Below are 13,899 nucleotides of genomic sequence, written 5' to 3'. Positions count from 1 at the left end.
GGCTGATTTTTTGATTTATTGTAGAGATGAGGTCTCGCTGCCCAGGCGGGTCTCGAACCCGCGGGCTCAGGCAATCCACTCACCTCAGCCTCCCAAAGGCGCGGGATTACAGGCTGAGCCACCGAGCCCGGCTAATTTTTTTTGTTTTGTTTTGTTTTTGAGTTGGAGTCTCACTCTGTCATCCAGGCTGGAGCGCAGTGGCACACAGCCTCAACCTGCTGGGCTTAGGTGATCCTTCTGCCTCAGCCTTCCAAATACCTGGAACTACAGACGCACACCACCACGCCCAGCCAATTTTTGTGATTTATTGTAGAAACGAGGTCTCACCAAGTTGCCCAGGCTGGTCTCAAACCCCCGGGCCCAGGCAGTCCTCTCGCCTCAGCCTCCCAAAGTGCTGGGATTATAGGCTGAGCCACCATGCCCAGCCTAATTTTTTATTGTAGTGACAATGTCTTGCCATGTTGCCCAGGCTGGTCTCGACCCGTGGGCTCAGGCAATCATCTTGCCTCCGCCTCCCAAAGTGCTTGGGATTACAGGTGTAAGCCACAGCGCCCGGCTTACCTCACATTTCTGTGTGAGATACAGAGAAGAGAGGGAGGAAACAGAAGATGAAGGTTTGGTAAGAGGTGGCAGGGGAAACTGAGGCAGCACCTGCATGCTCCCTGACCCTAGGGCCTAAAGGGTAAGGAGCATGAAGGAGCACAGACACAGAGTCCCTGCTCCCAGCGGCTGGTGGAGCCTGGGAGGGAGGGGACCACGGCTAAGCTAGAGGAGGTGATCCAGGAAGCGGTGGTGGCGGTGGGCAGACAGCCAGTGCGGGCAGTGAGGCGCCCAGCCAGGGCCTGCCCCAGGGACAGAGACTCCCTGGCTCCGGGAGAGAGCGCTGCCCCCACACCGAGAAAGGGGCACTGACCCAGCCCAGTGCATAGGGCAATGGTGCCAGGCAGCTTGCCAGCCGTGGCAGGAGGGGTGGTGGGTGCCCACGGCAGGGTGTTCGGTCCCTGCCGCCCAAGAGAGGTGGGACACGTTTCCCAGGCCAGCAGCTGACCAGCCAGCCGTCCATGGCCCATTCTGCTGCTTCCCCTCCCGCCCCAGGCTGGGCCTGGGCTCCCTCCTCCCCTCAGCCCTGGCCTGGCGCCCAGCTGGGCCCTGGGGGCCAGAGTTACTGTAAGCGGCCTGGCAGGCCCCAGCCGTGGACTCTGCCAGCTGGCCATAGCTGCCGCCACCTCCCACTACCTGGCTCAGCTAGCCGGTGAAGGGTCCTGAGACCCCTGCCCCGCCAACGGGTGACCCCCATGGCAGAGGGTGGAGGCAGAGAGAAAACACAGGCCCTGCCAAGACTACGCATGCATCCAAGGCCAGAGTCCAGGCCAAGCACCCCCTCCTGGGACACTCACCCTATCCACCAGGCTAGCCTGCGAGTCCCTCCCTCTCACCCTCCCAGAAGAGGAAGCACATCCTAGCATGGCCAGGGGTGGAGCTGGCAGACACAGAGAAGGGTTCCAGGGACCTGCCTCTGTCTACTCCTTCAGGCTCTTTCCCTCAGCAGCATGGAGTCGGGCACAGATGAGGTGCCACTCTCGTTCTAGTAAAGCTGCCATTTCCACCAAAATGTTTACCCCCACCTTTGGCCTCTGTCCAGTCCCTGGAGCCATTTATAAGGCCTCAACAGCAGAGCACAGGAAAGAGGTGCATGGGCCACTGCAGGCCAGAATCACATGGTTTCATCGCTCCCTCTGCCACCCTCAACATCAAACACAACCACCATGATTAGCCTACAAGCTGCGGGGCTTGCTTTCGTCCTCAAGTCCCCCAAATGATGGTCCCCTTGACGGAGACCTCGCCACTCACTGCACCTGCAGCAGAACAGATGTGTGCGAGGCCCAGGTCTGGCACCCTCCGCGGGCCCCTCCCGCCCAGTCTCCCCCAATCCCCACACTTACTGGCTGGGGATGGTGTGCTATATCCGCTAACTGGAAGCTGGTGCTGGAGAGTGGTCAGAGCGCCTGGCGGGGAGAGTCCACCCAGCATGGGGGGGAAGAAGAAGGCGTAGGGGGGCACGGGGTACCCATTGAGGTGCCCGCCCCCAGGTGTTGGGCAGGAGCTGCTGTTGCTGGCCATGCCAAGCGGCCACAGTCACAAGGGCAGGCAGACAGTCTGGTGGGGGGGCTCTGGCGGGCTTCAGGCCACCCCTCCTCGGAGCATGGGGCCTGGGCCCAGATGGGGTTTGGGTGGTCGGCCCACCCCCCCTTCTGTGCTGGAGCTGCTGTCCAAGAAAGGCAGGCTAGTCTCAGCCTCCTGGAACCCCCACCCTACTGGGGGCCAGGTCGGTTGGGAGCTGTCTCAAGAGCCGGTCCTTCGGTCAAGCAGTTCTGTGAGCTGGCACTTTCCTGGGAAGGTCCAGAGCTGGCCTTTGGGGCACCAAAAAGGATGTCACTCCTAGACGGGCCCCGGCTAGGCGGCTGGGGGGGCCATGTCCTTTGATGCTGCAGAAAGAGGAAAGACAGGTGAGTGGGCACCGAGGAGCAAGCATGCAGGCATTCCCCATGGAGCTCCCCAACCTGGGCTGCCGGAGATTTTCCCGTGGCACCCAGCTGGGCAGACAGCTGGCACCATGCCTGGCTGGCAGAGACGACCTGGAAGCAGGGCCCAGACACCACTGGGGGTGGCAGAATAGCACAGCCAGGCCGAGGAGACAGGGACACACAGCACAGGGCCTTGGCGGGCCTCTCACCCACAATCCTGAGGGGGAAGGATCCACATGCCACCTCAAGGGATCACTGCAGCAGAAGCAGGCAGCTGGCCCTCCTTCCCCAGTGCGGGTTACCTGAGGTCAAGATGCAGAGAACGTGTGCTTGGGGGAAGAGGGAGGGGGAGGAAAAGCCGCTTCCCTAAAGCATTGGCACTTCTCAGAAAAATGACTCCTAAGCCGGGGGGCCCCTGTTACACCACTTCCCCCCAAATCCAAGCCCCAGCACCCCAGATGGGCTTGTCCCACAGGCCTTGGGAGGAGGCCCGTTTATGTACACACAGAGAAGGAAATGGGAACCAGGGACTCCTAGGCATCACCTCCAAAGCTTAACATGGATGGCTCAGGGGTGGGCAATGCGTAGGAGGGCAGGGACTGCCCAGGAAGCCTCCTGGCTTCAGGCAACGTGGGAGCAAGAGAGACTGATCTCAGAGTTCACCCACATACTTCTGTCTGCAGAAGCACAACACATGGAGTGGGGTGGGGTGGTGGGCAGAAGATGAAAGACCAAATGCCCCCTCACCAGTGTGTACACAGATCCACACCCTGTTTGAACAGCTGGGACCAGAGGATATGCATAGATAATACCAGGGGGGGAGAGAGACAGAGATGAACCCAGAGATTCCACAACACAGTGAGACAGGCAGGCGGCAGCGGGAGCAAAGAAAGAGCGCCAGAAACATCCACAAGATGTGTCCAATCCACTTTGGGTACAGGCTATACAGAAATACATATAAGCTCCAAGTATATGAAAATATGTATGTAAGACATGAGAAAAGACACTAAAAGAAAGATGGCCAACCAAACCAGTGAGATATTCCTTCACACCCTCTAGGATGGCTATAATCAAAAAGGCAGATAATAACAAGTATTGGTGAGGATGTGGAGAAACTGGAATCCTCATGCCCTGCTGGTGGGAATGTAAAATAGTACAGCTGCTTGGGAAGACAGTCTGGCTATTCCTCAAGAGGTTAAACACAGACCATAAGACCCAGCATTTCCACTCCTAGTACCTACCCAAGAGATATGACAACAGAAGTGCATAAAAAGACATGTACATGAATGTTCATAGCAGCATTATTTGTAATAGCCAAAAAGTGGAACCAACCCAAAAGTCAATTTGTAGCTGGGTGCGGTGGCTGACACCTGTAATCCTAGCACTTTGGGAGACAAGATAACTGCCTGAGTCCAGGGGTTCAAAACCAGCCTGGGCAACTGGGTGAGACTTCGTCTCTATAACAAATCAAAAAAAAAAATTAGCTGGGCATGGTGGCACTCACCTGTGGTTCCAGCTACTTGGAAGGCTGAGGTGGAAGGATCACCTGAGCCCAGCAGGTTGAGGCTGTGGTAGCTGTGAAAGTGCCACTGCACTCCAGTCTGGGCAACAGAGTGAGACTCCAACTCAAAAAAAAGTCAATTCACTGATAAATGGATAAATCAAATGTTGTATATCCATATAGATGGAATATTATTCTGTTCCCAAAAAGGGAATGAAGTACTATTACTATACTGTGGATATTCCTTGAAAACATTATGCAAGTTACAGAAGACCATAAATTGTATAATTCCACTGATATAAAATGTCCAGGACAGGCAACTCTGTAGAGACAGAAAGTAAAAAGACTTGTGGTTATCAGGGGCTGGGGCGTGGATCTGAGGGAACTGGGAAGTAACTGTTGATGGGCATGGGGGCTCTTTTTGAGGGGATGGAAATGTTCTAAAATTGATTGTGGTGGTAGTTGAACAACTCTGAATATGCTAAAAACACTGAATTGTATACTTTAATGGGAGAATTTTATGGTATGTGAATTATAATCCCAATTAAACTGTTGTTTAAAAAGAAGGAATAAGCCGGGCTCGGTGGCTCAGCCTGTAATCCCAGCACTTTGGGAGGCTGAGGTGAGTGGATTGCCTGAGCCTGCGGGTTCGAGACCCACCTGGGCAACTTGGTGAGACCTCATCTCTACAATAAGTCAAAAATTAGCTGGACGTGGTAGTGTGCGCCTGTAATTCCGGCTACTCGGAAGGCTGAGGCGGAAGGATCGCCGGAGCTCATCGGGTCGAGGCTGCGGTGGCTGGGAGCGGCCACTGCACTCCAGTCTGGGTGACAGGGTGAGACTCCAACTCAAATAAATAAATAAATAAATAATAAAAATAAAAAGAAGGAATAAAGAAAAGATATAGGGCCACAGAGACCAAAATAAGGACTGTCCTTTCTAAAAGACCCCTGACCCTCCTCCCCCCAATTCCTGTTCCAAATTCAGAACAGGAGTCCAGGGTACATGCACATGGCCAGCATTTGGCTGAGCACCAGGTCTGGGATGGGGGAGTCCCTGCCAAGGGCACTGTGGAAGAGGCCAGGACTTCTGGGCCCAGCTGAGCCAGCCAGCCTGTGTCAAACTGGGGGTGGGAGAGGACAGTGCTGGACACAGGGGGGACAGCTGTCCCAGGAGTAAAATCTGGACCTTGTTAATGACCACAATTCTTTTTTTTGAGTTGGAGTCTCACTCTGTCACCCAGGCTGAAGGGCAGTGACACTCTCACAGCCACCGCAGGCTTGACCCGCTGGGCTCTGGTGATTCTTTCACCTCAGCCTTCCAAGTAGCTGGAACTACAGGCATGTGCACCATGCCTGGCTTATTTTTTGATTTATCGTAGAGATGAGGCCTTACCAAGTTGGCCAGGCTGGTCTTGAACCCCTGGGCTCAGGCAATCCTCTCGCCTTGGCCCCCCAAAGTGCTGGGATTACTGGCGACCCGAGGCATTTGACCCAGCTTTAGGGTGGTTTAGTCAGTCCAGCCTGGACCCTCTGGAGCCCACCCTTTCCCCCAAAGAAGAAATAATTACAGTCACCTTAGAATTCATGCCTCGGTCAGGCTCGGTGGCTCAGCCTATAATTCTTTGCGAGGCTGAGGCAAGTGGATTGCCTGAGCCTGCAGGTTCGAGACCAGCCCGGGCAATTTGATGAGACCCCTGTTTCTATAATAATTAAAAAATTAGCCGGGCGTGGTAGTGCGCGCCTGTAGTTCCAGCTACTTGAAAGGCTGGGACAGAAGAATTGCTGGAGCCCAGCAGGTCGACACTGGGGTGACACTGCCCTCCAGCCTGGGCGACAGAGTAAGACTCCAACTCAAAAAAAGTAAAAAAGGAATCTGTGCTTCAACTCTGCCCCTGAGGATTTTGAAACTGGACCAAACTTCAGCCCCCATCCCCAATTCCCCCACCACAGATACATGCTCCCTGGGGAAAGGCTGAAAGGTCCCTCCCACTCCCTATCAGAACCTCCAATATGCCTAACCCTGCTCAGCTTGCAAACCTCACTGCAAAGTTACTCAGCTCCCCGGAGAGGGCCTTGAGCTGCAGGAGGGGGTAAAGGTCACAGAAATGGGCCAAGGGCCAGTCCAACCAGGGAACTGGGATGGGCAAGGGCAGGGATGACGAGGGTGGAGCCCAAAGAGCTCAGGCTCTGCCTCAGAAGGTCTTTTGTGAGCTACGACCCTCAGAGAGACCCCTGGGCCCCATCCCCTCCACCCAGGGGTGGAGACCGCCTCATCACGAATCGAAACCAGCACCAAAGAGAGGGAAAACAAACCACCCACATCCAACCTCCACCCTGTGCCAGCCACCTCCACTGCCCACGGGCACCCTCCCCCGAAAGCGAGAAAACCACAGGCCCGCACCTCCAGTACACTGAGCCTAGCCCGAGCACAGCAGACAAAGTGGCAGGGCCCAGAGCACCTGCATCCAGCCACATGCCCCTGCCGGCTAGAGCCTCCCTCATCCCCAGAAGGTGCCAGGAGCCCACCCCCAGCACCAGGCGTCTCGGGCTGCCCACTTGTCACACCCCAGAGTCACACACCTAGAGAAAGAGGTAAGAGCTGCCCGGGCCATGAAGACAGAAAGAACCAGAGGTCTGAAGGGTCAAATCTCAGCTCTGCCACTCCGGATGACCTTACACAAGTCACTTAACCTCTCCAAGCATCTGTTTACTTGCCTGTGAACTGCCTACCTCAACCGGGTGTGCGACTTCAGAGAGGAAGTCCTGGAAAGCACCTAGCGCAGAGCCTGGCACCAGAGGCCCTAGGCAGCTGGGACCCTCCCATTCCCCCAGGCCTCTTGCCACCACCTTGGTGCCTCCTCAGCAGTCTGCCTGCCTTCCCTGGCCTTGGCCCAACTAGGGCTAGCATGTGCTGCCGGGGCGGGGAGAGAGAAGTGCCCATTTTCCAGGGTCTGCTTCCCCCAGACCGAGGAGAGAGATGTGGAGAGAGGGATATTTGGGGTGTGGGCAGAGGCCTGACCACAACCCTTTCCCAAACGCCCTTCTTCCATTTCACAAACCAAAAAAGGGAAACCTTTGGATTTGGGGAGGGGAGGAAGAAAGAGAAATAAACCGTTTCCTCCTCTATCCACAGGGGAGAGGAGCCAGGGGTCCCCAAACCCAGCTGGGCCCAGCCTCCCTTCTCATTCATTCTGTCCTCTCTGCTCCCCTGAGAAACAATGGTTCCCAAGGAATCAAAGTCAGGTAGTCCTGGAGGGGCCGAGGGAAGGGAACAAGGATTGGGGAGCTTAAAAAAAGGGGAGACAGGGGGTTTCCTAAGCACTCGAGACAGTTAATGAATCATATGCAAATGACACCCAGAGCTCAAGTTCAGTTTGGGTGGGAGGACTCCCAGCCTTGAAAGAAACAAAGAGCTGCCCCTCTGAACCCCCTGCCCTGCCAGGAGCTGGCCAAGCAGGGCAGTACAGGGCAGATTTCAAACTAGAACAGTGGGCTGGAACTATTTATAAACTTTCCAGGAAAACACACTCACATACACACAAAGCCACAATCTCGCCCCTCCCGCATGCTCCTCAGATCTAAAGACGGGGGCGTTGGGGAGCAGTGATGACCATTATTCCCTTTTTCTCCCTTTTCCAGGGGCCCCCTCTGGCCAAGGCTCTCACTCCTCTCCCCTCCGGCAAGCCCACAGCTCGGCCACTCTGGTCCTCTCCTGTTCATTCACCAGGGTCTGGGCTGCAGGCAGCCAGGCCAGCTCAGCCTCATTTTAAAAGACAGCACCCAGGGAGGGCTTGAGAAGGATCACCCGGGGGAGGCTGGGGCAGCTGGAGGGCACCTCTTCCCCAACAGCCCCACAGAACTCGCCTCGCCTTAGTTATGCCTGGCTTGGAAACCTGCCCCAGTAAGTGCAGGCCACAAAAACGTCCTCATGGGAGTCAGGGAAGGCAGAAGCCCAGCGTCTTGCCTCTGGGTGCTACCACTGCCCACTCTCTCAAGATGCGGCGTCTTGTCCCAGAAGAATCGATCCCATGTCTCCCCGACTTGTACCCACCCAGCCCAAGGTCCTGCCCTAGCTCGAGCCGCCGGTGACTGAAACCAGGCAGAAGGCACCTGGACGACCCAAGCCCAGGACAGATTAGGTTTCAAGAGAAAGTGGGGTCTCTGCTCTGCAGGTAAGTGCTCCCAACTCCTCCATCCCCAGGGACCACACCCCAGAGACCCTGGGGGACATGCTCATGGCCTCTGGAGCTCAGGGTGGCTGACAGGTCCACCCAGAACCAAAGTCGAAGGCTCCCACCAGGCCCTCCTTCCGAGCAAAGTAGGTGAAGGGGCAGGGGGCAGCCCAGGCCTCAAGGAGAGACCAACCCATAGGGAAGGAAGAAAACAGGAAGAGGAAGAGATGAGCCTGCCAGGGCCGCAGCCGGACCACAGGGGTGTGTGGACCATACAAAGGCAACTCTGTCTGGAGGCGAACCAAGGGGCACAGACAAAAGGGGACCCCCTCGGAAACCACCGTCCTCACATCCAGCCTGGCACGGGGCTTTCCCCACCCTCACCTTGGCAGCTGCCCCCTCCTCCCCCCACTCGACCATGCAGGAAGCCCAAACTCTCTCACAGTTGGGGGGAAGCTCCTGAGAAACAGGCAGGGTGAGCACGGAGTAGGCTACAGACCCCACCCATCCCCTCCGCTCAGCCCCAACCCTGAGCCTGCCATATTCTGGCCCCTAAGGCAAACCGTCTGCAGGACTAGATGCTCCCTCCCGGCATCCCACTCTGGGGACCCAAGCTGCAGGGAAGCCAGGAATACACGCCCCCACTTCTGCCTCAGGATATCCTTTTGGCTCTGACCCCAGACCAAGCCTGAGTCACACTGTGCCCTGCCCCATGCCTCCCCACACACACTGACCCCCCAGAAACTTCCTACTCCGTGCCCGCCTACTCAGTGGGGCCAGAACTAGGGGGAATCTCTTCCAGTCTCCATCCCTAGCTGAACAGGGAAGCCCACGGGGAGAACAAGTCACGGAGCCCCAAGGCTGCCCCTTCGACAACAGGGCCCGTGGGCTACGGGAGGAGCTGTGCAGGCCGGCTGCAGGGGAAAGGTTGGGCTGCACAGTCACCGCCTGCCACCCCAGACACACACACCTTGGGACTCTGCCCAGAGCCCCTCCACACTGCAGGCTGGGTCCCAGGAAGCTACGGAAAGCCCTGGGGAAGGCAGTTTCCATCAGAACCCAGGATGGGAGCAGGTTCCAAAGCTGTGGAGGCCAGAGGTGAGGTTACAAGAGCCGCACAATCAGGCTCGCACAGTCACAACCACAGTCAAGCACAGCCAGACGCGGTTACAGTCTCCCCAACACCCAGTCTGCGTAGGTGGCTGTGACTCCTTCCCTCAGACAAGTCTGGGGGGTCCTAGGGAATCTGGGGCATCAAAGGCCACACACACTCAGGCTGAAAGGGCCCCCTAGTCAGGCCCCCCCAAACCCCCCCAACCCGGTGGGGAGGGGTAGCTCCTTCCCCACAAGAACCAGAGGTAGTGCCCACAGCAGCCATCACCATGGCAACCAACAACAAACATCCCAGGAACCACAGTGGGACAGGAAGTGACAGCCACGTGACAGGAAGACATTTTTTTCTTAGTGTGGAAGGGGTGATGGAGATTGTTCACAGCCCCTGGGGAATCAGTTGTTCCCCAAGTTTCTCCCACCTGGAGCTGGAGGGAAGGGGGACCCCAGGAAGGTAGTCACCCCTCACCACCATGTTCATGGTGGGTAGCAGGATTGACAGGGCTCTCCCTCCCCGCCTGCCACTCACGGTCCCCCCCCCACTGCCCCCCCCTTCTCCACTTCCTGCCGTGACTGGAGATCAGAGAACCCCCCACCACAGCTTCCCCTTCTCAAGTCTCGATTCCTGGGCTGAAGGTTTCACTGGGGCGAGGGACAGAGGGAAGGAGGGCTGAGGGCCTGCGGTAGGACCCAGGGGACAGAGGCTCCGGGGGAGGGCCGGGAGAAAACCACTCCAAGGTAGGTGTGTACACACAGGCACACAATGAGTGGGTCATAGTGACACAGCCACCAGGCTGCAATGACACACAGAGACTGCCTGGCCTCAGGCAGGAGGAGAGGGAGCAAAGCCAGAAGATCCAGCCCCAGAGCACCCCGCTCTGGCCCTGTCCTGAGCCTCCGGGTTCATCTCAGGCATCTCCTGGCCTCCAGGCAGGCAAGGTGCCCGCTCCCCTGCCTTTTGTGCTGAGGAATCCCCCTCACTGCTCCAAGGTGCCCGCCCAGACGAGGGCACCTTGGCCGGAGGTAGGGGAATGGAACCTCCCTCCACCCCCCTCCCCTTCTCTGCAGATGTCCCAGACTATATTTAGCCCAAACCGGGCGGCCAGCCAGACCCAGACTCCCCACTGGCCCGGAGCTGAGCTCCCAGTTTTTATGCAATTAAAACATTAACAGAGAACCACCCCCATCCATACACCCCCACGCCCCCCAGCCCTGCCAGGCACAGAGCTCTGAAAACTTGAAGGGGGGCACCCCAGCTCTGCTGCCAGCGATGGGGGTGGGGGCTACCGGGCAGGACAGGGGCCTCATCCCTGAGATCAGGTTGACACTTCGGGAGGTGGGGGAAGGCTTTCCTTGTTCTGGAGGAAGGGAAGGGCATATGCATTTGGGGGGCTGGGGTTGCCTGGCTGCAGAAATTACACCTGTCATTTTGCGGCCCCCTCCCTGGCCAGCTCCAGTTACAGGACCGGGGTTGGCAACAGGTGCTGGCCAGCCTGGCAGCAGCCTAATCCCCCCACCCGCTCCCCAGGCTGACAGTGGTGCCTGGAGGTCCAGCAGGGGCCCTGCGGGACAGGATGTAAAGCAGAAAGAGGTATCACTGCTCAGAAGGGCGGGCAGCCCATGGCCCTTCTGTGAGAGCTGGCCCCCGGCCCACATGGTGGTGCGGGAGGGACTGAGGAAGCCAGGGAAAACTTAGTTCCATAGCACCTATTTCATTTCCCCATGATGCCAGGCGGGCGGGCTAGAGTGTGGGAGGTCTGTCTGCCTGCCTCTTCCTCCTCCTCCTCTCCAAATTCCAGGAACAGGCAAGGGAGGCTCCAGTTGTGGGGAGAGAGGGAGAGCAAGCAGGCGGTCCCAGCTGGGGGGAGGAAGGGGGGCAGGCCTGGAGCGGGAGGCACCCACGCCCGAGACACCCACACCCGAGCCAGACTGGGGACAGACACACCGACGCTGACACATTCTCACACTCTGGGCCAGGTCCCCGCACGCCACCCACCCTGCGGGGACACCCAGATACCCTCAGCCCATCCTGCCAATTCCCAGAACACTCCCCAGACACACGCGGAGATCTGGGCCTGCCTCCCACGCTGCATCTCCCCACAAACCGTGTGGGCTCCAGACAGCAGCCAGAGGGTGGAGAGGGGAGCAGAGGGAGGAAAGACGGCAGGCGTCGGAGGTAGTGTGCAGTCAAAGCCCTGGGAGCCAGGGTATCAGTTGCCGCTCCTTTCCCAAAACCCAGTAAATCAAGACAACCCTGGTCATCTTGCCACAGGCCATTTTCCCACACTCCCAAAGCCACTACCACCAGACGGGCGTGGGGTGCTGAGCCAGTGGAGACTGCCCCATTTACCCGTCACAGGGATAGGATTACTGCCCCCAGATGCCCATCACTGCAGGCATGGCTCCACGCAGTGCTCCTCCATAGACCCCACAGAGGCCAAAACATACCTGACCCTCCAGTCCAGCCGAAATCCTGCTCTGCTCATGCTTCCCAGAGGACAGGGAACTGGGCACTGAGATTGGTATTTGGGGCAGGCCCCACCCTCACATCACAAGGTTCTCAGGACCATCCCACCTAAGACCCTGGAATCTGAGCAAGGAGCAGCCTGGGAGGGAAGGTTCCAGAAAGCAGAGTCCGTTTCTGAGACTAAATGATTTAAGGGGAGGGGCGGTCATTTGCTGGGGTCTGGGTCAGTGGCCCCAAAACAGACAACGTCCTCTCCCCCACACTAGGTGGGGTGGCAGGAACCGCGTCATGGCACGCGTGGGTGACTGTGCCCAGCGAGGGAGGCACATGGGCCATCAGGATGAGGCTGCCCACAGCCAGCTTCCTGCCAGGCTGCCGCAGGTTGGGAGTAGGAAGGGGACGAAGGAGTTGTCCCAGGGTGGCAGCAGGGGCATTTAAGGTCAGATCGAAGGTTCAGAGATTTAGGGGCTATAGGAGGAGGCGGCCAGGATTAAGCCATTCCAAGCCCAGGATCTTCTCAGAATGGCTACTGCATCTGAGCCCCCGTCACTAGTCTGGTGATGAAACCCCTGCAGTGACCACGTCACGCACACTCACTCACGCCCTCAAAATCCTTGCAAATCCAAGCTCCTCCGCTCCCACAAGCCTACTTGAGTCTGACCCTGCTGACCTCTCTGTTTCAGGACACCACATGGCCCGGGCTCTTAGGCAGTACTGATGCCCTAGCCCCTCCCAGCGTACCCTCTCGCACAGCCATGAACTCCATGACTCCACAACCACCCCCCTCTTCTTCCTCCAGGAGCAAGAACCACACAACCAACTCCAAATACTCTTTCTCTTGTTCCTTCCCCCAGGCTCATCTCCACCCCCCCAGGGGAATCCCCAAGGCTCCAAGCCACCCCCACTCCAACCTGGGGCTTCCCCCGGCACAGCCTCCCCATCAAGCCCTAGAGGAGAGTTTGGGGTCTGAGCCTCAATTTCTCGGCAAGACCTACGAGGTCCTTACTGAACCACTTCCTCCAGAACAGTCTTGCCAGGGAAGACCGTAGCCAGGAAAGGGAATGAGAGACAACCTGAATCTCCTAGCCAGGAAACTGGGGAATGGGGGTGGGGGACAGGGGGGATGTCAGGGTCAGAAGTGGGGGTTGGAGTAAGCAACGCAGAGTGGGGAGTGGGGAGTGCTTTCAGGAACAACCCCCTTGGAGAATATATATACATACACACGTGCACACAGCCAACAGGCACCAGGCAACCTGGTTACAGGAGACAGAGCCCGAGGGGACTGGGGATATCCTTCCAGGCCAGCACGTTGGGCATCCTAGCCAAGAAGGGATGGAAGGTGGAGAGACATCTCCAAGGCTGGGAGTTTTTTGGTCTGATTTCAGTAGGAGCTGGTCCTCAGCCTCCACCTAGCACACTGGGGGCTTGTCCTTCCCAAGGAGCAGCCTGACAATAAGGCAGTGCCCAGAAGGCAGAAAGAGAGGACATATCCAAGCTGATTTCTCAGGCCTCCCCCCAACACACACACACATCTGGCCTGCAGCTTCCAAACCTCGTGGGTGGCACCAAGTCCAGACACCCTCAGCAGAGCTAAGTCGGCCAGTCTATTCTGTCCTCCTCTCACCCCGAAAAGCTTTCACACCCCATGGCAGCACAAGACCCGGGGACACCCCCACACACATACTGCATCGGCTCCCGCACCCAACTCCGCCGGCTCCCCTCACTCCACCGGGGACAACAGCTGAGCGGGCCCCGCCCCCCAGCCGGCTCCCTCTGGTGGGAGTGGGCCCCCTGGCCGATTCTCCCCAAACCACAGGGCGGCTCAGATAACAGCAGGGAAAGAGGGAGGGGGCTAATCCGTTGGGCATCCGATCTCTCCCCAAGCAGGTTTGAAAGTCTTTTTGTTTTGCTTGTTTTTGAAGAGAAAAGCGAGAGCAGGACTTCCCAGCGGCGGCTCCGCACAGCTCGAGCGCCGGGGACACGCGCGGCAGACGGCCCCAGACGCCTCCAGGCTGCGCGCGAAGGCACGGCACAGCCAGACGCGCAGACGGGGCTCCCCGCCCCGGACACGGCGGCGGCTGGCCGGGAAGCCCAGGAAACCCCCGGCTCCCGTTGGGGCCCG

General features: G+C 58.0%; 1 protein-coding gene across 1 annotated transcript in view; it reads right to left on the bottom strand.

The window, feature by feature from the left end:
• The window catches only part of RARA (retinoic acid receptor alpha), a 46,303-nt gene that overhangs the window by 22,752 nt on the left and 9,652 nt on the right, over positions 1-13,899 (bottom strand). Inside the window, exon 2 of the mRNA XM_008067045.2 lies at positions 1,944-2,486. Coding sequence (XP_008065236.1) covers positions 1,944-2,121 — 178 coding nt within the window. The 5' untranslated portion in view covers positions 2,122-2,486. The remainder of the gene's footprint in view (positions 1-1,943; positions 2,487-13,899) is intronic.

This window comes from Carlito syrichta, unplaced genomic scaffold (genome assembly GCF_000164805.1).
Source record: "Carlito syrichta isolate Samal-C Ts95f unplaced genomic scaffold, Tarsius_syrichta-2.0.1 Scaffold309274, whole genome shotgun sequence".
In the NCBI taxonomy this organism is placed as follows: domain Eukaryota; kingdom Metazoa; phylum Chordata; class Mammalia; order Primates; family Tarsiidae; genus Carlito; species Carlito syrichta.
Note: the sequence above shows the minus strand (reverse complement) of the source record. Positions and strands in the feature narration are given on the sequence as shown.